This window comes from Ornithorhynchus anatinus, chromosome 12 (assembly GCF_004115215.2).
Source record: "Ornithorhynchus anatinus isolate Pmale09 chromosome 12, mOrnAna1.pri.v4, whole genome shotgun sequence".
In the NCBI taxonomy this organism is placed as follows: domain Eukaryota; kingdom Metazoa; phylum Chordata; class Mammalia; order Monotremata; family Ornithorhynchidae; genus Ornithorhynchus; species Ornithorhynchus anatinus.
In genome coordinates, this window is record NC_041739.1 from 59,907,386 (window position 1) to 59,934,969 (window position 27,584).

Genomic DNA, 27,584 nt, shown 5'->3' on the forward strand with positions numbered 1-27,584 from the left:
TTTCCACAGGAGGACGGGAGGGATCCTGAGCTCCTCTATCTCTCCCTGTCCCCTCCATCCCGGAAAAGAACATCACGGCCAACAGGCCATTTCCCCACAGCACAGCATGGCTCTTTCCTTTGGGAAGAATCCCAGCACAGCCTCCCATCCAACGGGGCTCCATTACCTGGAGATGCAGCTTGGTAAATGATCTTGTCTCCTTCTCTTTCTGGAACTGCCGTGTGACAGACAGCCATCATGGTGAGAAACTCGCAGATAATAGGCGCAGTTGGCTAAAGCAAAAAAGCCAAAAGAGTTCATCGCCCCACTTCACCCGCTCACCAGGGTGCTTTCCTGGCACGAACAAGGTGGATACGTTGAAAGCAGACCCTTGTGCCTGCCAATTCTTCACCCTCAAACCCTTTATTTTCCCTTTGGAGGCTGGGAAAGGAAATGAGGGTGCAGGAGGAAATGAGGGTACTATCAGAGAGAACAGGGAAATTATAGGCTCTGAGAACTGTTGTTCATACTTTGCCAGAGTCTTGGGGTTTTCTCCTAAAACCCAACCTGGAAATGGGGACTCCCAATTGGGGCTAAACACTAGAGGCTAGGTGGAATTACCCAGGGGCCAGTCCAGGATCATGGAAGAGAACATTTCACTTGCCAGAAGCCAGAATTCTTGATGTGGCTAATGACAACTTCTCCCTTCATTTTCCACCACTCCCACCAAGGGTTCTTCCTGCATGAACTATGATACTATTTGTTAAGTGCTTACTATGCGGCACACACTGTACTGAGCACTAAGGCAGATAGAAAATAATTAGGTTGGATAAAGTCCATGTCCTTTGTGGAGCTCACAGTTTTTGGGGGGGCAAGGTCACCCAAACAGGAAGGACTCCATTACTGGGCTAGCCCTACCAGCTGTCCAGTCCCCCAACACTGGAAACATGCCACTTTCAGGACCTGAGAGATTGTTGCCCACCTGGACACTCCAAAGAAAGAGTTAACACAGAGTTGGATTTGAACCCACTCCTCCAGGGAAGACTGCAACCCAAAGTCAGGGCCTTTGACCTTAAGCCACTCTGACCAATTAGCTCTTGTACAGGTGGGTGGATCTGGGCTGCCTATCCTATCACTGGCTCAAGAACTGGGCTGGGCCTACCTCTCCTCGGGCTATATGTGGCAGGAGGGCTGGTTCTAGATCTGCCCTATGTCTGGCTAACAAGATTCTCTGGAATTCAATGTTTTGCCCTCTAACATGGTGTAGGGCTGGACCCTGGCTGCCCAATAGGTTGACACACTGAGAAGGTGCCAACTGACCACTATGAGAGAACATTTCCAAAAGGAAAGAGGGTCGGGCATTTAAAATAAACAGCCACAGAAACGATATATTTCCTCCCTAATGGCCAAACCCCTATAAGCAGAAACAGAAAGGGATAGGCTTACTGACACACGCCGCTTGAGGGAAGGAATGTGCAATACAGGGGCTGAATGTTTGCTCATAAGAAGAAACCCTGTAACGAGGCTTCTCTTGAGAAGGGAGGAGGAACATTGGACTGAGTCACTTACATGATTGTTCTGGAGATTTTCCAGCAACGATGAATCACTAAATGCTTTCTCTTCCCCGCTCTGGGCGCCCTGCCTAAGAGAAAACATGGAGGAAAGTTAGACCATCAGGTTGCACCTGTTCCTCTATCTGTAACTCACTGTTCTCTATACAATCAAGTAAACACCTGTGTCCGCAGCCAGTGAGAGATAAGCATTCCCATCCATAGTCTTCCCAGCAGAAACAGTGCCGCGTTAACCCCAAGAGCAAAACAACAGGGCGATTGCTGAAGGAATGATGGCTATATGTACATGGCTCTTCACAGTGGAATGATGGAAATACAACTGTCCTGCTGTAACAGGGTCCATCTTCTCGGAGTAAAGTGACTCCCTCCCTTCCCGGGATGGGAGGACTTGAAGGGTGTTATGGGAAGGTGAGAGGGGCAGTGGCTGAACTCTACCTCAAAGCCTCCATTTCCTGAAATGGGCAAACACTTTGAGTCTAACCCAGAGCAAGTCTGTCAAACTGACTCCTGTGGGTAGGCTGCTTGGGTGGTTAGACCCTGGCACCCAGTCTGCAGATTTAAAAAGCTGCCAATTGTTCAAGAATTATTTGGTGACACTTAGCAAATGAATACACTATTTACGAGTTCCAGAGGAAATAAAATTGGAGAATAGAATTCTATTGTTCTTTGCGGATGCAATGTTGGAGGGCAAGGACAGTGAGGTGGGGGAGGTGAGAGGAGGATGATAGCGGTCCTAGATTAAGGGGAGAATAAGACCAGAGAAGGGAGAGAAACCTGAGACAGAGCCAGAGAGATTAAGAGAGTCAGAGGTGGAAAGTGACAGGGTGAGACAGAAACAGACAACTGAGACAGACAGATGCCACCCTCCCCATAACACACACATATAACCTTTTCCTCAAAGGTGGCAGGGGGCAAAATGCAGAAGAGACTGTCTCCCCATCCCTGACGCTGGGTGGGCACACTTTGGGGCCTGCACATCTTTCTGCACTGGCATGGCTGTTCCAAAAGGGGCTGGGTTATGAGGTCCAGCAACCCCTGGGACACCCGATCACAACCATCAACACACTGCACGTGTGCAGTAGGCGGGTCGGGGAAAAAACCCAGAGCTATTTGGATTGGGCCCAATTTCCATCCTGGTCCAGGGATTGGCAGCCGCTGCATCTGGGACCAGACCAGGCGTCCTCTGGTTCCAGCTCCAGCCCAAATGACCAGGGCAGGGAGAGATCTCAGTGGCAAAGCCTTGTCTGAAGGGGCACTGGGGAGTGAAGGCTCTTGAGCCTTCTAGAACACCTCTAGAAGCTGGCTGGGACTCAATCTATGGACTGTGCCAAGCAGCACAGCAGACTAGAGAAGCAGCGTGGCTCAGTGGAAAGAGCACGGGCTTTGAAGTCAGAGTTCATGGGTTCGAATCCCGGCTCGGCCACTTGTCAGCTGTGTGACTTTGGGCAAGTCACTTAACTTCTCTGTGCCTCAGTTACCTCATCTGTAAAATGGGAATTAAGACTGTGAGCCCCATGTGGGACAAGCTGATTCCCCTGTGTCTACCCCAGCACTTAGAACAGTGCTCGGCACATAGTAAGTGCTTAACAAATACCAACATTATTATTATTATTATCACTCCAGTTCAGACCACAAGGAGGTGGACTCCCCCAGGGCTCTGTGACACAGAGCCTGGCGGGTGCAATACTAGACAAGGATTCCACCACAGAAAACTCAAACCTCGAAAAAGACCCAAAGAAAAGAAAAAGTTAGGGACCCTGCGCTGAACATGGCCGGTCTGTCGTCAAACTTAAAAGGTGCCAAAGGAAAGGGGTGTGTGGGCGTTGGCACCACACCAAACCAAAGTGGAAAGCTCTCTTGCTTACCAGGCATCAGCAGGGTAGCCATAATCCTCATGCTCAGGGAAATGGCTGCAGAAAAGGGAAGAGAGAAGAAGAGGCAGAAAGAAAGCACCAGTCACCGAGAGGTTGGAGAGGTCTGCACGCTGGGCAGGCGCTACAGGTAACAGGAGGCAACATTTTGCTTAGGAGAACAGCTGGAACTCCAGACACAGGGAGGGAGTCCATGAGGCCAGAGACATCCCACCCTACCAGCCAAGCAACCCCAGGATCAGGCTGCCACTTCAATAATGGCCAGTGGACTCAGAATTAGTGCAGCAGAGCCCAGTCAGGATTATCAATGGTTTATGGTGACTTGGTTGAACACTCACTGCATGCTGGACCTCATCCTGGAGTGGGGAAATCACAATCTCTCTCTCTCTCTCCCTCTTTCTGGCCCTCGAGCAGGTGAGGCTCCTCTCTCCTGTTCCTGCTGATTGGACCCCTCTGCCCCCGGCCTTCACCTAACTCCAGGCACCTTTTCTCTCTCCCTCCTTCCTTTCCCTCCTCCTTCCCTCCCTCCCTCTCCTCCAGAGTCTCAGTCACCTGACCTTGGCTCTCATATAGCCTGCTTCGGAGTCTCCTTTGCCCAGGCCACTCACCATCACCCTCTTCTCCTGACCCCAGGCTGAGGCCTGTCCATTGCCCATCCCCCGACTCTGCACAGGGCTGGGGAGTAAGGGGTGGCATTTCCCTCTGGCCCTGCCTCGGCCCTCACGACTAAAGATTTGGAGCCGAGTCCTATGAATAAAAATCCCGTTGAACAAGGTGAAGTGCTGAAGGTGCCGACATGTGGGATTCACTGGTCACTGGAGGAAGATGAAGCAGGAGCAGTCGGTATTCAGAGCATGGGTGGGGTGACTCTGGGGCCACTGTTGGAAGCTGAAATCTAACCCAAGGGGGCTGAAGGAGAAAAGGAAGCTCCTTCCTGGGACTCCGAACCTCAAAACTAACACTATTCACAACTAGTTCTGACTCTTCTGGGTCACAGATTCCACAGGCGAAGTAAATCGAATGGAACAGCATGGAGAAGGCTGCTGACCAAATCCACTGCTAACTAGGGAGGGCGGGGAGGGATCTGCCCAAACCAGGCTGGGCTGTAGGGTCACAGGTATTAACAATAATAATAATTTCAGTATTTGATAAGCACATATTATGTGCCAACTGAACTAAATGCTGAGGGAGATACAAGCTAATTCATTCATTCAGTCGTAATTATTGAGCGCTTCCTATGTGCACAGCACTATACTAAGTGCTTGGAAAGTACAGTTCAGCAATAAAGACAGACAATCCCTGCCCATAACAGGTTTACAGTCTTAATCTCCATTTTATAGATGAGGAACTGGGGCACAGAGAAGTGACTTGTCCAAGGTCACACAGCAGACAAGTGGTGAAGCTGGGATTGGAACCCAGGTCCTTTTGACTCCTAGGCCCATGCTCTATCCACTACGCCATGCTCCTCCACATAGGTACAAAGTTCCCATTGAGGGTGGGGGCAGGAATTTGTCATGGGGAATCTAGGAAGGGGCAGACTTCAGAAAGTGAACAGGCCAGACAAATGCCATTTTAGGTCTCTCCAGCCCTGAATGGGAACTCTCAGGTGCTGTCGGAGACCTGGGGAGAGCAAGGCTGGAAGCCTGGCTCACACAACTGAAGAGGACATCACTCCCCTCCTTCCCTCCTGTGCCCCCCATCACTACTGGAGTGGGCACCTTTGTCAGAGCTGACCCCACTAGCCAGCAGAAGGTCCTTTTCTCAGTATTTGAAGGGCAGGCTGTTGAAAGGTTCCCCAAAAGGGATATTTCACCTCTGCCATTCACTTGGGAGGGGCTAAGGAGAGATCAAGCCGCTCTGAGTGTCCTTGCACAGGGTTCTGCTGAGTCTCCCTACCCGTTAAAAACCAGAACTGACTCACGACATTCTTAGGAGGGCCCCCGCCCGCCTCTGCATACACTCCTGTATCCCCAGAAATGGTAGGAAGGTGGGCGAGAGCAGACCAGAGACGAGAAAAAGAAAGCTAGCAGTGATGCAATTTGAACTCAGAAAAGGCTGGAGGACAGACTACAAGAGCCCTTGAGGCGCCAACTACTACGTGCCATAGACCCACCCGGCCCTATGGACTTGCAAACTGTCACACACTGGGATGCCTGACCTCTCCCTCACAGCACGATTAAACAGGGCAGGCAGCGGCACTCGAGAAATGCCACAAAGGCCAAGTGAAGTCAGAGTTCCACTAAAAAGAAAACCTCCCTGGAATTGTAAGCAATTGAATGCACAGGGAACGGGGGAGAAAGCTGTCTCAAATTCACTTATCAAAGAAAAGGTCCTCCCTCACGAACACAGCCCTTCTCACCCAGCACGCGGCCGATCGATACTCAAGCACCAAACACCGGCCATATTCATTGCCTCGGCTGGCAGCAAACTTGCACTCACCCATATGCAATTCCAGCAATAGTGCACTTCTTAAACTGCATCACATTGCAGGTCAGCGTTCCGGTCTTGTCGGAAAATATATATTTTACCTAAACGAAAAGAAGCCTTTGCGTTAGCTGTTAACATTTGACGGATTTTGTGTCTCCCACCTTGTAGATATGCCACGATAAAGAGTGCTAGGTCTGGGGCAGGGACCTGGGAGAGGGGGGATGTTGGCCTCAGCTAATGGGGTTTGAAGTAGTCCGGGCACGGTTGCTGCCTCCTCCTCTTCCCTTCCCTGACCTGGTCCTAGTTTAGGATCAGCTCTGCCATTCACATGGGAGGGGCTAAAGAGGGATCAAGCCACTCAGTGTTCTCGCACAGGGTTCTGCTGAGTCTCCCTACCCATTAAAAACCAGAACTGACTCACGACGTTCTTAGGAGGGCCCCCGCCCGCCTCTGCAAACACTCCTGTATCCCCAGAAATGGTAGAAAGGTGGGCGAGAGCAGACCAGAGACGAGAAAAAGGAAGCTAACAGTGATAATAACAGTGATGATAACTCCTCCTCATCATCAATGGGATTGATTGAGTGCTTACTGTGTGCAGAGCACTGAACTAAATGCTTGAGAGAGTACAATACTCTGCTCTCAGCGCTCGGGCATCCCAGCCCAGGTGAGAAATAGCGGACTGGGGCGGGGCCTGTTTACCTGGCCCAGTTCTTCATTGAGATTGGAGGTCCGAGCCATGGCGGCGGTGTCGGTGGGCTCATAGTGCATGTCCACATCCTAAGGAAAACCAGAGTGGTTATGCGCAACTCAGCAGCATGGGATGACCATTTGCACAGAGAGGTGGCTATCTGCCGCTCCCGCCGCCACAAGCAAGGACCTGTCCGCACTCCCATCCGGGTCGCTCCACCGGCCACCCCGGAGATGCTTGCGTGTTTTTGCCTCATGCAAGGCTGGATCGCCGGCGGGGAGCTGGGGAGCGTTTGTCTGCCAGCACAAGCCCATCTGGACACAGTGACCATAGCGTTAGAAGCAACAGTCTGCGTGCATTCACGCCAGGGATCACACGGGATTCGGCCAAGCGTGTTCCCTAAGACCGCGACTCCCAGCGCTCCAGCACAGCTGGGTGGGCCGCTGCTCCGGGAACGATTCTGAACCGTCACCCGCTATCGCTCCAGTAAGGGACATATTGGCACCAGTCACCCTCTGGATGACCAGGGGGGAGTGCGATTGGGGGAACCAAAGTGTCTGGCACCAGGGGAAAACATCTATTTTGGCAAATTAGGCAATTTTAAGAGGCTGGAGTAAGAACAAACAAGTTTTTCTATTTACCCAGTTGATGAAGTATGCCTGGATAAATTTGACAACTTCCAGAGTCACCAACAAACTAATTGGAATGAGGTTGTTGAAGAGAATGATAAAGGTCAAGAAGTTCAGGCCGGAGTTGCTGGCACCTCCATCTGTTCCAAAGGAGGAAAGAGTCATTCAGACAAGGCTTTCCAGGCAGTGGCTGGGACTGAGGTCTGACAGGTTCCAGTGGGCTGTTTCCTCTGGGACATTCCAGAATCTGAGAAAACCTCAATGATAAGGTGGCTCTCGCCTCAAACCTGTGACCTATGAGGAGATTAATACTGGCTCTGTGGATTCCTGGCAACCCCACGGACTTGACTGTACTGCCTTCCATTGCAGGGGATGAGGAGAGAGAAACAGCCTCCTCTCCCTCCCTTTGGGCCCTCCCCCACTGAATAGTTTAGCAGCATTTACTGAACACCTCTTATGAGCAGGCAGAGTGCTCGACTGAGTGGTCAGGAGTACAACAGAGCAAGCAGATCAGATTCCCACCCAAGGGCGCTTCCCTGTGTCTGCACCATGGGGCTAATGTGGGTTGGACGGGCCCAACTGGCTGTCACAGGTGAAGGCGATTCTGCCGTTTCTAGCCTCCACCCTTCCCCTCTGACCACATGGCTCCAGAGCTGCCCAAAGGGAGGGTCTCTGGGTACACTCTTTCTGCCTATTCAGCCAGCCAAAAGGGGGATAGGGCGAACCATCAGATTCTGACTACTTTACAGCCCAGAAAATAATAACCCAGTGGGAGCGATGAGGCTTCAACAACTGGAAATCTGGCCCAGAGACCCAGTGCTTACAGTTGAGGTTGAGATACCAATCCCTTCCCGAATGTCTTTGATTCCAAATCACCGACCCAATGGAGCAGACCAGAGACATGGCCATCAGGATGCAAAATAAAATCAGGATCTGAATGTTTGTGATCCGCTCGACGTTGGACAGTTTGAGCGGAGGACTTGTGGAATTCTGGAGGAAAAAAAAGCACGAGTGGTCAGAGTAGCGGCTTGGGTGACCTGGATGGACAAAACCCTCCCCTGGAGACTTGAAATTCAACATCCACTTCCCTACGATTGTAAGCTCCTTTATAAAACAGCCACGCTGGCCTCTGCAATCCTGGCCCTTGGGCGGGAGGTTCGAGGACCGGCACATGGAGTCCGATTCTCTACTGAGTCCCAGAGCTGCACTGAGCTCCCCAAGAACCAGCAGAGATGAGTTAAACGAACACCTTGCTGAAAAGTTTCCAGCGGGGGACCCGGATGGCGGACGGATGGGCGGATGCACACACACACCTGCATGAGCTTGGTATCGTGCCCGGTGTAGACCACTATCCCATGAACCCACTGGGTGTTCCTGAGCTGAGCTCCACGGAGCAGGAGTTGATCGGCTCCCAGGGGAACAGTCCTGGAACACAATTGAGGCAATCACAATTTTAATCTCTCCCAGTTTCCAAAATTTGCCTTCCAAGAGGTCAAACACAGTGCATGCCTCCCCTGGAGCTGGGAAATAATCAGACCTCCACTCCCCGCAACCCTGCCTGCAGGCCAAAGTGAGCTATCCCTCCGGTCAAAAAAGGCAGGGCTGCTGCAGGGTTAGGAGGGGGGCTCTCTCCCTGTAGACTCGGGACTCGGGGAGTGGGAGCCGGGCCACCACAGGAAACTGCCAGGTTCTGAAATCCAAGCCCAAATGGCACTAAGGAACAACGGCAGCCTCAAGCCAGAGGCCACCTCCCATTCACACTTCTGCTCTAAGTCTGCTGCATTTTGATTTTTGACATATCTGCCAGCAAACGCTAGTTTTTTCCTTCAAACACTGCTCTCCTCCTTTCCCCATCCTCAAACGTGACAGATCACAAATGATCTCCTTCTTGCCAAACCCTAGGGCCTCTACTCCATTCTAATCCTCCTCGACCTCGCAGCTGCCTTCGACACTGTCAACCACCCCCTTCCCTGAAAACACTATCCAACCTCGGCTCACTGCTACTGTCCTCTTGTGGTTCTCCTCCTATCTCTCTGGTCACTCATTCTAAGTCTCATTTGCAGGGTCCTCTCCCTCCCATCCTCTAACTGTGGGAGTCCCTCAGTGTTCACTTCTTGGTCTCCTTCTTGTTTCCATCTACACCTACTCTTTTGGAGAACTCATTAACTCCCATGGCTTCAACTACCACCTCTAAGCTGATGATTCCCAACTCTACTTCTCCAGCCCATCTCTCTCCCTCTCTGCAGTCTCTCATTTCCTTCTGCCTTCAAGACATCTTCAATTGGATGTCCCACCAACACCCCAAATTTAATATGTCTAAAACAGAACTCCTTATTTTCCCATCTGAACCGTGACCCACCCCCATAATTTTCCCATCACCGTAGACATCACCACCACTCTTCCCGTCTCTCAAGCCTTTGAATTTAGCATTATCCTTGACTCCTCTCTCTCATTCAATCCATATATTCAATCACTAATCCTGTCAGTTCGAACTTCACAACATCGCTAATATCCACCTTTTCTTCTCCAAACTACTATCATATTAATCCAAACACTTATCTTATCCCACCTCGATTACTTTATCAGCCTCCTTGCTGATCTGTCTCCCTCCTGTCACTTCCCAGTCCAGCAGACTGCACTCTCCTGCCCGGATCATTTTTCTACAAAAACGTACAGTCCTTGTTTCCACACTCCTCATCTACCTCCGCATCAAAGAGAAACTCCTTCCCATCGGCTTTAAAGCATTAAATCACTTTGTGCCCTCCTACCTCACCTTGCTACTCTCCTATTTCAACACAGCCCACACACTTCACTACTCTAGTGCCAACCTACTCACTGTACCTCGGTCTCATCTATCTCGCTGCCAACCTCTCACCCACATCCTGTCTCTGGCCTGGAAGGCCCTCCCTCTTCATATCCAACAGACAACTATTCTCTTTGAAAAAGTCTTTTTGAAGGCACACTTCCTCCAAGAGGCCTTCCCTGATTAAGCCCTAATTTCCTCTTTTCCCACTCCCTGCTGCTTCACCCTGATTTGTTCCCTTTATTCACTCCCTCCTCAGCCTCACAGCACTCACATATCTGTAATTTTTTTTTTTTTTTTACATTAATGCCGGTCTCTCCCACTAGACTGGGAGCTCTTTGTGGGCAGGGACTCTGTCTACCAACTCTTGTTATATTGTACTCCCCCAAATGCTTAGTACAGTGCTCTGCACATAGTAAGCACTCAATTCAATTGATTGATTCTCTTTGCCCAGCAAAACCCTCAGAGACTGATCTCTGCCTCACCAATCCCTGATCCTTTGTAACCACAGCTCCCGCCCCATTGGCCCCCCAGTCTAGGTGCCCACGGCTCCAATCCCACCACTGCTCAGTCCTACCTACCCATGGTCATCCAGCCGGATGTTCCCCACAAAGTCATAGAGATGGCGGTTCGGGCTCTCACACTCAATCCTCCCGGAAAGACTCATCAGACTATCGATGTCCTTTATATTTGATGTTGCAGGTAAACCCTGTCCCCAAAATGGATTGCAATGCATTAGTGACCATCCAAAACACCTGCAAAGGAACAAGGTCTTCGTGGACCCCACCCCTGAGCTCCCTGCTTTGGAGTTGTTTGGAAAATCTGGCACCAGGCAGAAATGGACACTTTATATGTCCATTCTCATTTCAGGACGAGGAGGGGGCTATACCAATCAAGCAACCAAGCAGTCACTAGTATTTTCTGAGCACCTACTATATTCGGTGCCTAAGTGCTTGGGAGAAGACAACAGGCACAGAAGGCACAATCCCTACCCACATGGACCTTTCATTCTTAACGGGGGATATTGAGGTTCCAGGGAAAACAACCTGGGCCCAAGGGCCAGGCTTATTTTAAAGGCTCAGATCCAATCAATCCCTGGACTTGGAAAAGGTGAAAAGAGTTTTGTGCAAAAGCAACAGAATCTGTATCATAAATGAGAAGTGATCTCGATCCTGTCTGCACAAAGAGAACAAATGCTCCTTGGGAAAGTAGTCCTTTGAATCTGTGACTTTTAAAGGTGTAAAAAGTCACACTTTCTGTTCAATGAGAGTGGAGATAGGGAGAGAGGAGATCTGCAGGCAAGACTCTTGTTCACAGTATTTCCTGATTGGCCAGAGCCCACCTGAGGCCTCAAAGCAGTTCTGGTCACTGTGGCCAGGAAATGTTCTGTTATATTCTGTTGCACCCTCCCCAGTGCTTAGAACAGTGCTCTACACACAGTAATTGCTCAATGATTGACTGGTCCCCAGTAGACAGTATCTTCTGGGGCTCTGGTTGGACTGGGGAGATGTTTGATCAAACCAGCCATCCAGAGAGTCAAGAAGTTCCAACTCCTGACCTGCTAATACATTAACTGCACTCTCCCCACCGATGTTCCTTCTCCACTGGAAACAGCCAACTTCCAGGGATTTTAAAGATGGTGGAGCCACCCATCAAGAATAGATGAGCCTCAATCCCCAGACTTCTGGACTGAGGCTCTGTACTGGGGAATTGATTCTAGCACTGGTGGTTGGAGCTCTCTTGCCCCTGACCATGGGGATCCCGCTGGGGCATGGAGAGCAGAGTTACTATATACACAGCACAGTGCAAAGTATACACGAAGGCTTTCACGTGCAGGACCCACTGATGGCCAAAAGTGACCACAGCTCGGTGCCGACGCTGTGCCCAAGTGGTAGCCTACGTCTGTTAACTGTTACACTGTACTCTCCCAAGCGCCTAGTACAGTGCTCTGCATACAGTAAGCACGCAATAAATAAATTTGATTGAATGAGGTAGCTTTTGAGCTATGCCTATTTTTCCTGTCTCCAGCTGGACCTATCCACCTCGCAAAACATCCTTGGTGGTTCTTTGGTCAGAAATCTTTGTCTTGGAAAGCACGGCCCCAGCAGGTGCTCTCCCTAGTTGTAAAGCCATGACTACAACCCAGGCCTCCTGGTTCCCAGAGCCAAGCCCTTTCACCTGGCCCCGAGCAGGGCTAGTGGCTTTAACAAGGAGACATCCATCAGATATGAATTCAGCTGCACCCCAACGGCTCTCGCGGTAATGCCGCCCATTGTCATCTTGCAGATGATGGGCCTCTTTTTTCCAAAGGTCCCGGGTGATGCTGTGTAAAGGAACCAGGAGGAAAGGGCTGACAGATAGGAGCTGGGAGACTGGTTCAGAGACGGGACTATCTGTCCCTGTCCAGGAGGATCCTAATGAGATGTTGGTGCTGAAGATCAGGCTGGCTCTGGGGCCATAGGCAGGTTCCCTGATCCAAAACAAATGCTTCCATCAGAAAATCCTTCCAAGCCACCTTCTCAACACCTACAGAACTGGCCAATGAGAAAATAAGCCCCTGCTGGTGCCCAGATTCTTATGTGGGTCTCCCCATTGGTTTGTAAGCCACCTGTGGGCAGGGAATGGACTTGGGGCTTCTGGTGTACCTTTCCAAGCACTAAATACAATGTGTAATGCCCAGAGGTGCTCAGTAAATGCCATACTCCAGATACTCCATGCACTACGCCACATGGGACAGAGAAGCATCGTTACCTGCCGGATTTTCAGGTTGGTCTCACCATCGAGGTTGGAGGTTTCAATGTAGCACATGGCCTGGGGCTCACTGTTGGGAAAAAGAGAAGCAGACTGGTTCATTGCAAAACATCTTGGAGGCAATCCACACTTAACCAGTGCCCAAGCTTACTGGGGCCCCCAATTTTATTTCTGATTAAAGCTACTGAGTCCTCCAAATTGGCCTATGGACTAGTTGCCAGACATTTAAGTGGCTCGACCCTAAAGATGCTCACCCTTGGCTACAGAGAGGAGAGGCAGGCGGTCTTTCCAGGGAGGGTGGGCCCATGCTCAAAGGCTCAGAGGCTCTCGGATCAAGTGGCTAATTAGACCATCCCAGATGAACTGCTTTCCCTGTGAGTGGACGACAGCAGCCACCCATCCCCACCCTGGTAAAACCAGCGAGTGGAAACTGCCACCGGCTCCAAACCTTGCTGGGGCGAGGGTCTGGGGAAGTGCTGAGGGGTACGGGCATGATCAGGGGAGCTACATCAATGGCAAAGGAAGGGTTGCTCTGCACACATCCTCATGTGTACCCTGGACTGTTGGAAAGTGACCCTGCACAAGAGTCGCGGGGCTGACAGTCGGCCAGTGCGCTGACTCTGTGCAAGAAGCAGTGTAGTGGAATAGGAAGCCTCTATTCATTGTGGCAGCAAAAAGGGCCGTGTGGAGTGGGGAAAAAAAAAAAAACTCTCCCTCGGCCACCGTTTGTCACTGCAGCAGTTTCGGCTAAAGGGCATTACTGCTTGTTCACATCAACGTGAGGCGCCCCAAGTCACTGGAATATCTTCCCGGGTAAAAATCACTCCTGTGAAAAACAGGGGGTAGGGAGAAGCCCCGAGACCCCCCCAACTCACAGTACTACCAGACTTCAAGGAGGTCACCCCCACCCTCCCTGATAGAGTCTTGGGAGATTAAGACCAGCCTGGTGGGTGGTGCTATGCCCAGCCCAGCCATCACTGGTTTTAGTAAAGCCGCAGAGGGTGGAGTTTGGAAGGCACCAGGAGAGAAAGTGAGGGAGCACACGGCTCTGAGAGGGGAAGTTGCCGCATCTCAATGTGAAGAAATGATCTGGGGAAAGGGTCAATCTTTTAGAACAAGAGATTTTAATCTCTTACTTTTTATGCTTCTCGGTGAATGATAAAATAGGATTTTTAAATTTTCATTTCTGTTTTTCTTGTTAAGAGATTTATCTTATGTAAACTTTGACTGGATACTCTTGAGATCAACTTGCAATGCTGTCAAGTTACACATTTGCAACATGCATTACATTTTAATCTGATCCTTTATCTTCCTTCAGAAAGGGGGCTCCTTTCCATGGAATCATCGGGAAAACAGCCATGAATCCCCAATTTTCCCACACTGTTCCAAAGCATGGAACCCTCCGCACTGCTCTTCCACACCAACTACCAAACTCTCATTAGTCAATACTATGCCCTGGTCAGTTTGGGGATCGGTGGGACTTGGTTGTCAGAGGCCGTCGCTTTTGTGAGGAAAATGAGACATCCCAACATGGTCAGAATGAAAACCAAACTCAGCTGGTGAAAGCCAGGAACATCAGAAATGTTCTAATCAGTTTCCTAGGTCTTGGAGAGCAGAAACAAGCCTCCTTGGTAGAAAGACCGGAGCCGTGGTTCGCTTCCTTTCAGGGACCTTTGGAAAATCCCACAGACCGGCTGGATGCTAGCAAAGCCAGACGGATCTGCACAGGCCTCCAAAGGAGTCCACATTCTTACTCTTTCACAAAGGTTCTTGCTCCTCAGGCCCAGGAGAAGTGTTCAATCCACAGCTCTCCTGATGCTATTAATTACTGTACATTTCACCCCTCCCACAGTCGTAATTTAGCCCTGACTAGTGTCGGGCAGTATTTCCCTCAATTCTGTAGCTATGTTTCATGTCCACCCCTAATGAAGTAATCACCAACCCCTTCTGGTAAAATAGGAGAATGGAAATCTTTCAAAAGCCCACCAACGCTCTGTTGGCTCCCTCTCTGGGCAGGAGAGCAGCCTGAAAAGTGTAATGAGTCTCCTGAATTGTCAAAAGCCATTTTGAGCATCAAACTAGAGGACTCCCCACTATTAGTCCTTCCCTCTTTATTCCAGCCATCTCTCGGGCCAGCCCCAGGACTGACAGTCATTTGGTAGAACCGATTCACGGGAATACGCAGTTAGGAAACCCGACATTTACATCCAGTACAACACCAAAGACGGGATCCCACTTCTGAAGCGGTTTTTAAAGGCAGCAAAGAAGTTCCAGAGAAGAAAACATGCTAGAACATGAATATTAGCGAATTTTGAGGACATTCAAAGAACATCAAACTACAGTCGGAGGAGGCAGAGCAGGCTTTCGTATTAGTAGCTGGGAAAACGGGACAAGATGCAGTCACGATACAGACACTGGTGTACAGCTGAAATAAACCACAGTAGCGTGCATTTGGTTGCTGGATTCATAAATGTGGGGAGGGGTAATAGCGATTTCCGAGCATGCAGTCCAGAATGTACAACATCCATTTCTGTGCAGGGGGTCCTCTACAATTCCCATAAAACTCCAAACTGGGACAGCCACAACTGGACAATGCCAATGTGATCAGGGAAAGTGCAGAGAGCTGGGAGTAAGGCACAAATGTAAGTGCAGTCCCTTTGAGCCAAGGAAAATTCACTGCTGAAAAAATGACATTCAGGTTTGCCAAAGGCGGTACATTTCACAAAGGCTTTCGGAACGATTCCAATTAAGAGAGTGTGGAAAGCCATTCAGGGGTGTTCCGTTCCCGGGGCTCATTGTCTCTTGGAAAGTCCGATCGATGTGCGACCCGGGTCGGAGAGGCCGAGCGGGCTAGTGACAATCCCTTCCCCCTCAGCCCCCAAACCCCCAACCCCACAGTCGAGGGTGACACCCGCCCCAGGACCCCGTCCGCAAGCCCGGCTTTTGTGCCAGACCCGGGGACCTGCCTGTCTTTGCCAGAAAGGGGCCCAGATCCCGTCCTTGGGGGCAGGAATCGGACCCCGCTTTCCCATTGGCTGCACGAGGACCCACATACACATTTCCTGGGCAACTGGTCGATTCTGACCTGGAGGACAGACTGATGAGGTCTGCTGGGAGATGCTCCCCATTCGTCACTCTGACTATTTCCCCCACTGCCACCTACACATCCCCGTTTCAAGATGATTAGGACAGAAAGATGAACAACAGGAAAAAAAACATAGATGGACAAAAGAGACAGAAAGTTTCAAATTATTATACAAAACAATACATATGTTAATAAAAAATGTCAAATGCCAAATTTTTCAAAACCCATTTTAATCAGGTCCAAAAGCCCAGGGCAAAGACCCCTAAGGACATCTCAACGACACCGCGTGGTTTGACATCCAATTCTTAGCCTCAGTGAACTAGAATGAGTTTGTGATTTCACATTATAGGCCAATAGTAGTTCCTGGAGTGAACTCTAATAGCTATTTCATTCTACTCTCCATCGTTTTGAAACCCGTGACCAAAAAGCAATGAGGAGACTGTTAAAAAATGGAAGGGAGAAAAGATGGCCTGCAGTCTGGGATTCATTCGATGCTTGGAAATACAAGTGGGTGTTTTCTGAGCAGGATCCAAATGGAGGAATTGGATTGGAGCTTTGTTCCTACTGGGAATCAATCAATCACTCTCACTCGTATTTATTGAGTGCTGTGTGCAGTGCACTGTACTAAGCGCTTAGGGGAGTACAATCTACCAGAGTTGGTAGTCAATTTCTCTGCTCCCAATGAGCTTATGGTCAAAAAGAGGAGCTTATAATTTAGGGGCTGGGGGAAGGCGGGGATCCCTGCTTGGGATATGGAGTGGAGGCCTTGGAGACCCCAGGGTTTGGCATGAAATGGAAATATCTACTACTGGGGCAAAACTCCGATCCAATTCCTCCAGGCTCTGCTCCGCACAACTGCATATCCCTCTTTCGGATTCTCTGGTCATGAATGATGATGTCAATCACAGGTTGCTGTGGCCCAGCATGAAAAGCATGGGCCAGAGAGTCTGGAGACTCGGGTTCCAGTCCCATCTCTGCCACTGGCCTGCTGGGTGACCTTGGGTAGTGACTTACCTTCCCTGGGCCTCAGTTTCCCTGTCTGTAAAATGGGGATAAAAATATCAGCCTCCCCATCCCTAATGGGGATGTGGGGAGGATCAGGTTGCATCAACGGACTAATTTTTTCGTTTGCAACAGGAGACCATGTCCCCTTACTTTCTCAGCTCTCTTTGGGAAAGATTGCTCACCTATCCTCTGCAACCCTACCTGAGGGTAAAGTGTTCTGACAACACCCACGCTGCCCCAAGGATTGCTTCTGAGGGAGCGGGAGGAACCACTTTATACATAGATTATTAACTCTCGGGCACTCTGCAAGGGCCTGTGTTCCCCAGAACACTCAGTGTTTGGCTGCTAGTTCTTATACTAAATCCCAGTCGATAGCACTTGAGCCAACCTTCTTTCTGGGTGTCAGCCCTGAGTCTCTTGCAAGGAGAGGGAAATGTTTGGAGTTCTTGCTAAGGAAATAACTATCTTCATCTGATTACAGAAAAACTACAGTGCTCTGGAGAGAGTAAACATTATTTTAGGCTTGGAAAATAGCCTCTCAAGACACTCTTCAAGCCCTGAACAGGCTCAGCCTATGGAGAGATAGAAGTGGGCACTTCCTTTGCACAGTCACAGTATCGAGAAATGATGATCATGCACGGTAACTCTCGAGTGCTTTAGTGTGGGGCCCTGAGAAGTTCTAGGAGGTCAGGACTGGTGGGAGGCTCAGAAGTTAATGCTTCCGGGCACCCCACTCCCCCACCTTCCGGCTCCCCAGCCTGGTAAGGCATCCCATTAGGCGTGGAATAAGAATTAACCTAAGAAAGGAAGCCTAATATGATAAGCCCAAACTGAGCCTTCAGGAATCTTCATGCAACCTGTGGCCCCTGTCTCCCCGGGAACACTATCTGGGACCCCGGCTTGGGAAATCAGAGGCCTGGGATGGAGCAAGATGAAAACTTTTTTTTTCCCACATGCCTACTGCTCCCAGCTATCCAGGCACTCTTTTCATACTGAAATAGTTGATAATGAAAGCAATGCAAATTCGTTTTCATTCATGCATAACACCAAACCCTGGAGACTCAGGTGGGACCTGATTAAAGGAATTTTGAAAAAAGTGCATTTTTCAGATCATTTTTGTGAGGTTTATAAATAAAATTGTCCAAGGAAATGATGATAAACACCATCTAAAAATATTAAGAAACTTTTTCCATACGTATTCACTTTTGGTTCCTTTAGCTCTGATTTGACAGCAGATGAAAAACGAGCTCAGGACCTCCGTGACCCAGGGCAGCCCTGGCAAATATTCTCAATGAGAGCCTCGGAATATGAGGTCCTTTCATTCACCACTCGGCCAATCATCTCGGGAGGACGTGAAAAGTCTTTTTTTCTTTTTTAAAGAGGGGTGGGGGGGGGAACGACTTAACATTTTCAGATGGTGTCTAATAAAAACAGCAAACACACAATTCAATTTGTCCAGCGCCAATCCCGCCATCAAGGTCGAGAGCGTCACTTTGGAAAAGTTCCGGGCGCCATAGAGTAATAGGCTTTCAACAGAATCGCCCCAACCGTGGCCATGTAAAACGAGAGACAGGAAGACTGTACCGGACTCCAGGTCCAGCCAGGGATTCTGGCAGCGTCCCAGCCGCGGGGGTCAGCGGGCCCCGCCCAACGCACCTCTCCTCTTACGATTCCCAAGCACAGCACCTGTCACTAATTCTACATGGTCAACATGGAAAGGCGCTTCAAATTACTACCCGACAGCTCTCGGGGCTGAACAGGCGTCGCGGAAGAGGCTGAGAAATGCTTCTGTTTATTCCTTATTTCCTTGGAGCATTTACAGAATCATTGCAGGGCAGAGAAGTCGGCCTCTCCCCTGCGTTAGCAACAGAAGTCATCTCTACCTTGATGACAGAAGTACAGTGTCAGCAGGTATATGCTCTTTGCCTTTTATTATAACTATGTCTCCAACATCTACCTGAAAGAAAACTGGGAATTGGTTAATAGTCTGCATGGAACACAGTCATTTATACACAACAGCTGGATTTTAAAAGGAAATATCTAGGTAAGGGTGGCGGGGAGGGAGACCAGGCGGGACTACTGTACTTCCCAGACGTGGCACAAATCCTTGGCGAAATGGGCAGCACCCGGGGTTTAAGTGGCATTCTTGGGAGCATCTGCCCATTCACTCTTTCTGAAATGAATGTAGACTCTAAGCTCACTATGGGCAGAGAATGTGCGCACTAATTCTCTTGTATTCTATTCTCCCAAGTCCTTAGCACAGTGCTCTGCATGTAGCAAGAGTTCAATAAATACCACTGATTGACTGAATGCCAGATCCAAATCAACCTCTCCCTCAAAATCGCCCACCAAGGCCACCCCCCTTCCATAGCTCTTGCTCTCAGGGTGACAAAGAACTTAAAAAGAGGAAATTCTGACCCCCTCATTTCCCAACACTGTCCCAGCCGGCACGTGTAGGCCTACAGATAGGGCAGGCACTGACACGGACACATATGGGATATCACAGATTGTGCTGGGCTCAGTTAGCCTAATGACATTACACATGCCATTTTGCGGACGTCTGACCAAGTCCACCAACATGTAGAGGGTTTCTCTGAGGTGGGAGGCCTTGACCCATTCCTTCTCCCTTTCTCCAGAGCCTTGGCACTGCCCGCCTAGGACCTTTTGAACAGGGACTGAAAACGAGTTCAGGACTCTCACGATCAAGGGCATCCCCTGCAGGTGTTCTCCATGAGAGTTTTGGAATCGGAAGCCCTTTCATTCACCACTCTGCCAATCAACTCGGGAGGCGTGGAAGAGGGCACCGAAGCTCTGAACATCAGACATCAAAGCACCTGGTGGTGTACTCATGCTGGGCAGCTGCCAGACCAGCAGAAAACTGGATCGTCCACCCAGTGGAGTGCTAGAAGACTGGCCTCCCTAGCTGGCTGCTGGCTAACCAACCGCTCTTGGTCCTTTCATTCTAGTAAACTCGGCAATAGAGGTGGCATGAAAAACTGAAATCTAAGAATCTCATCCACCAAACTTTGTCCCTTGTGCTACCAACAAGTATCAGAAAGGATGGACTTCCTGACTCTCTCTTCCGGTGCAGCTGCCAGGGCGCCCCTTACCCGAATGGCCCCATCGCTCCCCGATATCAGCAAGGGCGAGAGCCCCAAACATTGGGAGGGGGTGGGGAGGATTCAGAGTGACAGAGACAAAGAATGTACTTTGGGAGTTTAAGGGTCCACTGAGCATGCCCCAAGCCAACACCCCAGAAGTGACAGTCTCAGGCAGGACAGGTTCTTGGTGGGAGGGACCAACCTCCAGTGGGGCCTAGTGGATAGATCGTGGGCCTGGAAGTCAGAGGACCTAGGTTCTAATCCCAGTTCCATCATTTGTCTGCTGTCTTGAGGAAGTCACTTCACTTCTCTGTGCCTCGGTTACCTCATCTTTAAAAATGGGGATTAAGACTGTAAGCCCCATGTGGGACATGGACTGGGTCCAACCTCATTAGCTTGTATCTACCCCAGCATTTAGTACAGTGCCTAGAACATAGTAGGCACTTAAATACCGTTAAATAAAAAAGTCCTCCAGGGGCCAGAATGTTGTCCCACAGGGTGGAAAGAGAGGGAAAAATCACAGCACAGACAGTCCTCAGTGTTACACTTCCCCAGTTTGGGGGTCTTTAAGACTTAGGGCACAACTTTGGTGCTTCAGTACCTCACCCCAAGTTGATTTTGAAGGAAAGCCAGAGTTGCTGTTTTCTCGAGATAAATCGAAACCTCCCGCACAAGATCCACACCGATGAATGGGCTAAGAATTTCTCTAGCCTCTGTCACACTGCTTCCACCCACCCCAAATAAAGCACTCTACTTGTGGAAGCCTCGGGAGCCTCACTTACTGTCCATATAGAAAACACCCAGATTTTTAAGAGCCCCTGAGGGAATTTCCTTTCATACCATGATTCTAGCTTGGTCTCATTTTCTTACCTTGCTTAGAGATAATGAGCTTCTCTGTGCTGGGCAATGTTTCTGAAGGGATTTTCTTTCCTCTTTATTATTATTCTTTGTCAGAGAACCCAGAGAGACAAGTAGGAAACTGAGCAGGAGGGCAACTTTGAGAGAGACCCTGAGACATCAGGGGCCATCCCCAAATTTGCACCTGGCCCCTCCAAACCCACTCTCCAAACTCAAAGAGCTAGCTCCCTGACAATTGCCCCCAGGGAGGGGAACGGTTTCTCTCAGGGCTGCCTGAATGTCTGGGGCTCGAGGTGGGTCAGTGATCGCTCTCCGGCAGCGTTGGTGTGACGTACAAACTTCCCCTCTGGGAGGAGAGGGACACACTTCCTCAACCCCAGGAAAGTTGCTACCGAGGGTCTCACTTCTTCATTGCCCCAACCCGGGCAATTCAGAAGTACAGATTGGATACCTTCATCTTCACACTTGGATGGGAGATGGCAAAAAAAGTTAACATAAAAGACAAAACGGCTCATGATGGAAAATAAATCTACGGAAACAGTTCAAAAAAGCACATCTTGAGTCAAATGGGTTCTTGCAAAATGTACTGCTCAACACCATTCAACCACGATGAACATCAGGATACCACAGTCACCTCACAGCCTTGTTAGGCTGCGGGCCTCTCTGCAGGACTGTTTCATCACACCAGAGAACACGCTCACTGCGCTCACTGGGGCTACGGGCAAAAGGCCCCCTGGGCTGCAGGGGTCCCCCGGTGCACTGGACAGCTACTCTGGTCTTTCCAAGGAGGAAAACAAAGAGAGAAACACACATACCTTTTCCCAGTGAACAATCTCCCAAGCCCCATTTCTCAAAACTGGAAAAGAGAAAAAAGGACAAGGCTTGATCTCAATCACCCTCGAAACCTGGTTCCCTTTCCCACCCTCTCCACCCACTCCAGGCTGTAGTGGGCTCCCCATGGTGTTGGGATGGGTTCCCGCAGGTCCCGTCCATGTTTTCCTCTCCATCTAGTCTACACACGGAGGAAAGGTGAAATGCACCTGGCGATCCAGGAACCACCGTCTTGGATCCAAGACAATTGCTGGTGTAACCATCTCCCCCCGCTCACGCTAAATGGGTGAAGAAGCAGTCGGGGCCTTAGGGCGGCAGCCCCAGAGAATACAAATGATCACTTCCTTGAGGCCATTTTGGATGATGAGGACTGAGTCACTGACAAGAGAAAACAGAGTCCAAATCAACTAGGCCAAGACACAAATGAGGGAGATGGTGGAGAGAGCAGAAAAGGAAAGATGGGCCAGGCCTCTCACGGCAACCACGGAGGGAGCGGAGGTGACTGGAAAACGGCGACCACTACGACTCCCAGATGAAGGCGGAATATGGGGGCGTAGAAGGTGGAAGCCTGTGAGCAGTGATTTGGGTTCGAGATTTGGAATCCAATGGGAATCCCCAGAAGGCTTAAAGATTAAAACTAAAGTGGTGGGAGGCTGGCAGTGCTGCCTTGACCAGGTGGGTGTTGTTCCAACCTGCAGAATAACCAAGCCAATAACAGAGAGGAGCTGGCTCCACAAATGCTGGCTGAGTTCACTTGTCGAAGAAAAATTCACTATCTGGCCCTTGGAGCAGACTAGGGATGTGTTCTGGGGCCCCATAAGAGAGGCCCACTCATGCCCTCACCCAGAGGCTCCCAGAAAAAGCACCAACTACACCTGATCCCCAGATGGTTGCCAGGCTGAGCCGAGTGCGGTGCTCTACGGTGGGTGCGCAAGAGGCAGGGATTCCAGGAATGCTTGCCCCTCGATGTGGGGGCCAGCGATGGTTCCCATCTGTGCCTGTTTGCCCCTGAGAAGCCCAAGATGGTGGGCCTAGCCTGGCTGGCACCAAAGCCCAACCACATTGCATTCTCCTCCTCCTGTCTCCACACCATCAGACTAAGCAGTGGGAGAGAGAGGTGGTTGTTCTCTCGTGCTGTTATTAAAGGAGACAAGAATATACGCACCTGGGATTATCGCCCCATCACTCTGCCCCATTCTCCCCACTCCTCCAAACATTGCCCAGCTCTCACACTTTGCTCCTTTCAAGCCAACCTACTTACTGGGCTTCATTCTCACCTCTCCTGGCATCGACCTCTTGCCCACATCCTCCCATCTGACTGGAACACCCACCCGCTTCACATCCAGAAGACTACCACTCTCCCCATCTTCGAAGTCCTTCCAAAGTCACATCTCCAGAAGGCCTCCCCTTCCCTATTTCCATAATAACAACAATAATATTTGTTATGTGTTTACTATGTCTGGAAAGAGCCTGGGCTTGGGAGTCAGAGGTCATGGGTTCTAATCCCACCTCTGCCACATGTTAGCTGTGTGACTTTGGGCAAGTCACTTATCTTCTCTGTGCCTCAGTTCCCTCATCAGTAAAATGGGGATTAAAACTGTGAGTCCCACATGGGACAACCTGATCACCTTGTATCTACTCCAGCGCTTAGAACAGTGCTTGGCACATAGCGCTTAACCAATACCACCATTATTACTATTATGTCCTAATGGTTGAGGTAGGCTCAAGATAGTCTGGGTCGACATTATCCACTTCATGTAGGGCGCTCTGTTCAGGGCAGAGAGAGAACAGGTACTGAATTCCCATTTTACAGATGAGGAAACGGAGGCACTGAGATGTTAAGTGATTTACTCAAGGTCACACGGCAGACAAGTGGCACTCCCACTTCAGCAACACCTAAGCACTTGGGTACTCAATCCCAGCCGCCACTGCTTCTAGCACTTATATACACATCTTCATACTCTACTGCTGCTTCTTACCTGTAATTTATTTTATTGTCTGTCTCCCTGGGGAGAACTCAAGCTCCTTGAGGGTAGGGAGAAGCAGGATGGCCTACTGGAAAGAGCAGAGGCCTGGGAGTCGGAGAAGTCTGCCACTAATCTGCTGGGTAGCTTTGGGGGAGTCACTTAACTACTCTACGATTCAGTTTGCTCAACTATAAAATGGGAATTCAATACCTGGTCTACCTCCTCCCTAAACCGTGAGCCTCATGTGGGACAGGGACTGTGTCCGATCTGATCAGCGCTTGGCAGTAAATACCCCACAAAAAAATAATAATTATTATAGGGAATATTGTCTACTGCAGAGGTAGGGTAGCTCAGATAGACTATCAAGTCTGCCCTGGGCTGCAGGCCAGACACTGAAGCTGGGCGTGCTCACAAAAAATGCTTGCCCCTTCATCTGCCAAGACACACACACACACACACACACACACACACACACACACACACAAATTCACGACCATCACTACATGGCCAAGGTTGGCAGAGTTTAGAGTTATGATCTGGGGTGATTTGGCTCTAAAGCGCTGACAAATATCTCAAATAACTCTTTTCAACACACTACTCCCCCAAATCACTCTGCTGTGAATTTAAATAGACTGATAAAACTTCAAATGATTTCAGCAGTGGACCAGGGAGAGGAGAGTTGACAGCACTTCAGATCGGAGTATGCTTAATTAGAGTTGTTTTCTCCCCGGTGAGTTTGAGAGAGCTGGAAGGTAAGACATGAGCATTCATTCCTACCTTGTGTCTGTTTCTTGTTGACTGCATTATCTGCTTTATGCCGCTTCTGAAGGAAAAATGTGAAAGTCAATCATTAACAGAACTGGCACACCCCCACCCCATCCTGTTCCTTGTTCTGAACAATTTTTTTTATCTCATTCCCAGTCCCATACCGCCTCCATGAAGACCCCACATTTTCTGCTGCCTCTTGGAGGGTGATGAGACTTCGGCTAAAGAATCTCTAACCCGTGGACTCACATTGAGAAGCAACACGCGAAGGGGATAGAACACGGGCCTGGGGGTCAGAAGGTCAAGGGTTCTAATCCCAGTTCAGCCATTCATCTGCTGTGTGGCCTTGGGCAAGTCACTTGTATTCTCTCTGCCTCAGTTACCTCACCTGGAAATGGGGATGGAGCCCCATGTGGGACAGGGACTGTGTCCAACCTGACTAGCTTGTATCTACCCCAGTGCTTAGAACAGTGCTTGGCACATAGTAAGCACTTAAGAAGTACCATTATTATTATTATTATTATTATTAATGTTAATAACGAATGTCGGAGCCACAGGCATGGAGGAGCCCCATAGGTTGGGGCTGGCTGGGGAAGGTTTTGGGCCCAGCAGAATCCTGGACTGGCAGATCAGTTTGAACCCGAAGGACAGAAGATGAAGCGGACAGCATCAACGGCATCAAAAACGGCCTAGCGCCATCGCTGACCCTTGCCTATTCCCTTCCTTTCCTATCGTTCTTTCTTCCCCTGCCCCCTCTAGGAGCAGCAAGCCTGAGGCAGTCCAGGCGGCAACTTCCAGGGAGAGGCTGCAGGGTGGCAGCCGGGGGCAGGAGGAGCCAAGCCTGGGGGGGATCTGCCACAGGGCTCTGCAAGCCTTTGTCACACCCTGACAACCCATTCAACTGGGGAGGTAGTGGAAGGAGCATGAGACTGGGAGTCAGGAGACCTGGGTTCCAAACCAGGCTCAGCCTTGGACAAGTCACTTAGCATCTCTGTGCCTCAGTTTCCTCATCTGTAGAATGGGGACAAAATACCTGATCTCACCCTCTTAGATTGTAAGCCGCAAATGAAAAAGGGGCCGTGTCTTACCCGAATACCTCACATCGAACCCAGCACTTAGCACAGTGCTTGGCACATAGCAAAGGCTCAATCAATACCATCATTATCGTTACATTATTATTAAGAGAAAGTGCGCATGCACTGTGCTTCAAGGAGCTATGCTTATTGGGCTGCTCTTGTTGCCATGACATTCCCCATTTGCCCTGCTCTGGCCTTGAGGTGATGGCACTCTATTACATAATGGCAATCGTTTTCTCCAGCCATCACTAGGTCCCTGAGATTTTTTGACACCACACTATGGGCCAGCTCTTTTGTAGCTCCTGAGCTGGACACTTTCTGACTTCCTCTCCGAGGCCTTGAAGTCAGCAGTTTCCTTCACCCGCTCGGGTCTCCCGGCTACTGCTCTGACGGAGATGTCCCACCGCTCAGTTTATCCCTGGTGTGACATCAGCCCTCCCCGGAACCGGGCCCTGGCAGAGACCAGCCCTATAGCCTTGCAGCACTGGGTAACTATCAGCTCCGGGGAAGCGGTGGTCGTGGGCCTCTTTCTCGGTTCTGACCCAGAGGCAGAACTCGAGCTGTCGGCCCCTCTGACCCTGTCCGAGCAACGGAGGAAGCGGGACGTACTGGGGTAGTTTCATCTGGAAGCCCTCTTCTGGGGATACCATGGTCCCGGCTGGCCCTGGAAAGGCAAGCTGGGCGGCAACGCCCTCTTCAACTCTGAAGGGAGCCATATGCTCGCTGCCTCGCCATATGCTCGCTGCCTTGCCATATGCCTCTGCAGACACAGCCACGCACATACACACGCAACTACATTCCCTTCTCTTTTCTGGGCAAGATTCACCCAGTGGATCAGTGACTGACTCACCTTCTCTGACGGGCCCCAGGGAACTGTGACAAAAACTGCTTCGGGAGCAGCACGGTGCCCGCTGCCGTGCCGTGGGCCCGGCCCCAGCCCCAAGCCTGCTCCCAATCGCCCGGCGCATGTGACTGGCTGCCGGGGTGTCAGGCCACTGTGCAGGAAGATATTTCCACCCACCCCCACAGCATAGGATTACTCCCCCGCTTGCCGACACTTAAATCAGGGAACTGGACTCTGAGATCTGCTGTCTCTCTGAGCATCTTGGGCCTGGTGAGCTCTGGGGACCTTATGCCAGTTGGCTGGGCTCTTTTCTCCTGAGGAATGCCAGATGGCAGGGTGAGTGAAGTGTGTGCGTGTGCACGCACGCACAAACACACACCCAGCCAGGGCTCAAAACACAGCAGCTGGGGTGAACACCAGGGCCGAGGAAAAAAAAAAATTGATTGCGGGAGGGTACCCTGGCTCAGGCTCTGGAGCTTCTAACTCTTTCCCCTACGCATCCCAACCTGTTGCCCAGGCAGGCTCAGCCTCTCAACTTAGCCCTTTGGCCTCTGTCCTGAAGTAGCATAGAGTTAGAAAACCAGCAATGAATACTTACAATGTCTTCTATTATCTCCTTAATGGCTGCCACAGCCAAGATGAACAGGAGGGGGACCAAGGTGGTGTAGCGTCCTGTGGGAGACACATCTGGGATTTGCTGTGATGGGGAAATGGAGAGATGGGGACAAAGCAAGAGAGAAACAGAGAGAAAAAGTATAAGAGGGGTGGATGTTTTCCACGAAGCCCAGAGAAGAGCTGTCACTAACCTTCCAGGGCCGAATCCCCCCTCCACAATTTTGGGGGCCTGGGCCACCACTCCGCCTGCTCCCCTCTGCTGCACAGAGGGGCCAGGGGCCAACTTCAGATTAGGCTGGGGGAAGGCAGTGGTTGCCAAAGGATGGGCTGGCCCTCCCCCTCCAAACTTCCTGCCAGTCCCCAGGGCTTTGTGGCAGCAGACCAGGGAAGAGCTGGACAGAAATGCAGAAATGAGGGAGGTTTCGTCTACCCCATGGGTCCACAATAGAAATGAGGGTCCCCAGTTCTCCCATCCCCTCAGTCTGGAACTTCTGCAGACATTTTCTCCGGGTGTTCCCACAGCTCCCAACAGCAGGGGCCAGGGCAGGGTGGGTAACATTTTATCCCAAGGAAAGAGACTCAGAAAATGCAGACATTCAGGCCCTCCGGTCGCCCCCTTGGGACTACCCCCCGGGAGAGTTCCTGTCTAAACATTAGTTACCCCAGAGCCAAGAGCAGAGTTGCCTGTTCACCCTCAGAGCCAAGAGCAGAGCTGCCT

General features: G+C 50.4%; 1 protein-coding gene across 3 annotated transcripts in view; it reads right to left on the bottom strand.

Annotated features, from left to right (window-relative positions):
- The window catches only part of ATP8A1 (ATPase phospholipid transporting 8A1), a 96,943-nt gene that overhangs the window by 55,147 nt on the left and 14,212 nt on the right, over window positions 1-27,584 (bottom strand). The window contains exons 4-17 of one of the 3 annotated variants that reach the window (XM_029076437.2): window positions 26,850-26,948; window positions 24,344-24,389; window positions 21,584-21,624; window positions 15,805-15,878; window positions 12,720-12,789; window positions 10,550-10,677; window positions 8,479-8,590; window positions 7,990-8,155; window positions 7,178-7,305; window positions 6,548-6,625; window positions 5,861-5,949; window positions 3,416-3,460; window positions 1,549-1,621; window positions 167-272 (exon numbers count right to left, since the gene is read on the bottom strand). In XM_029076437.2, coding sequence (XP_028932270.1) covers window positions 167-272; window positions 1,549-1,621; window positions 3,416-3,460; window positions 5,861-5,949; window positions 6,548-6,625; window positions 7,178-7,305; window positions 7,990-8,155; window positions 8,479-8,590; window positions 10,550-10,677; window positions 12,720-12,789; window positions 15,805-15,878; window positions 21,584-21,624; window positions 24,344-24,389; window positions 26,850-26,948 — 1,255 coding nt within the window. Of the gene's footprint in view, window positions 1-166; window positions 273-1,548; window positions 1,622-3,415; window positions 3,461-5,860; window positions 5,950-6,547; window positions 6,626-7,177; window positions 7,306-7,989; window positions 8,156-8,478; window positions 8,591-10,549; window positions 10,678-12,719; window positions 12,790-15,804; window positions 15,879-18,692; window positions 18,767-21,583; window positions 21,625-24,343; window positions 24,390-26,849; window positions 26,949-27,584 lie in introns of all 3 variants that reach the window. The other 2 variants (XM_029076438.2, XM_029076439.2) reach the window with 2 other exon arrangements.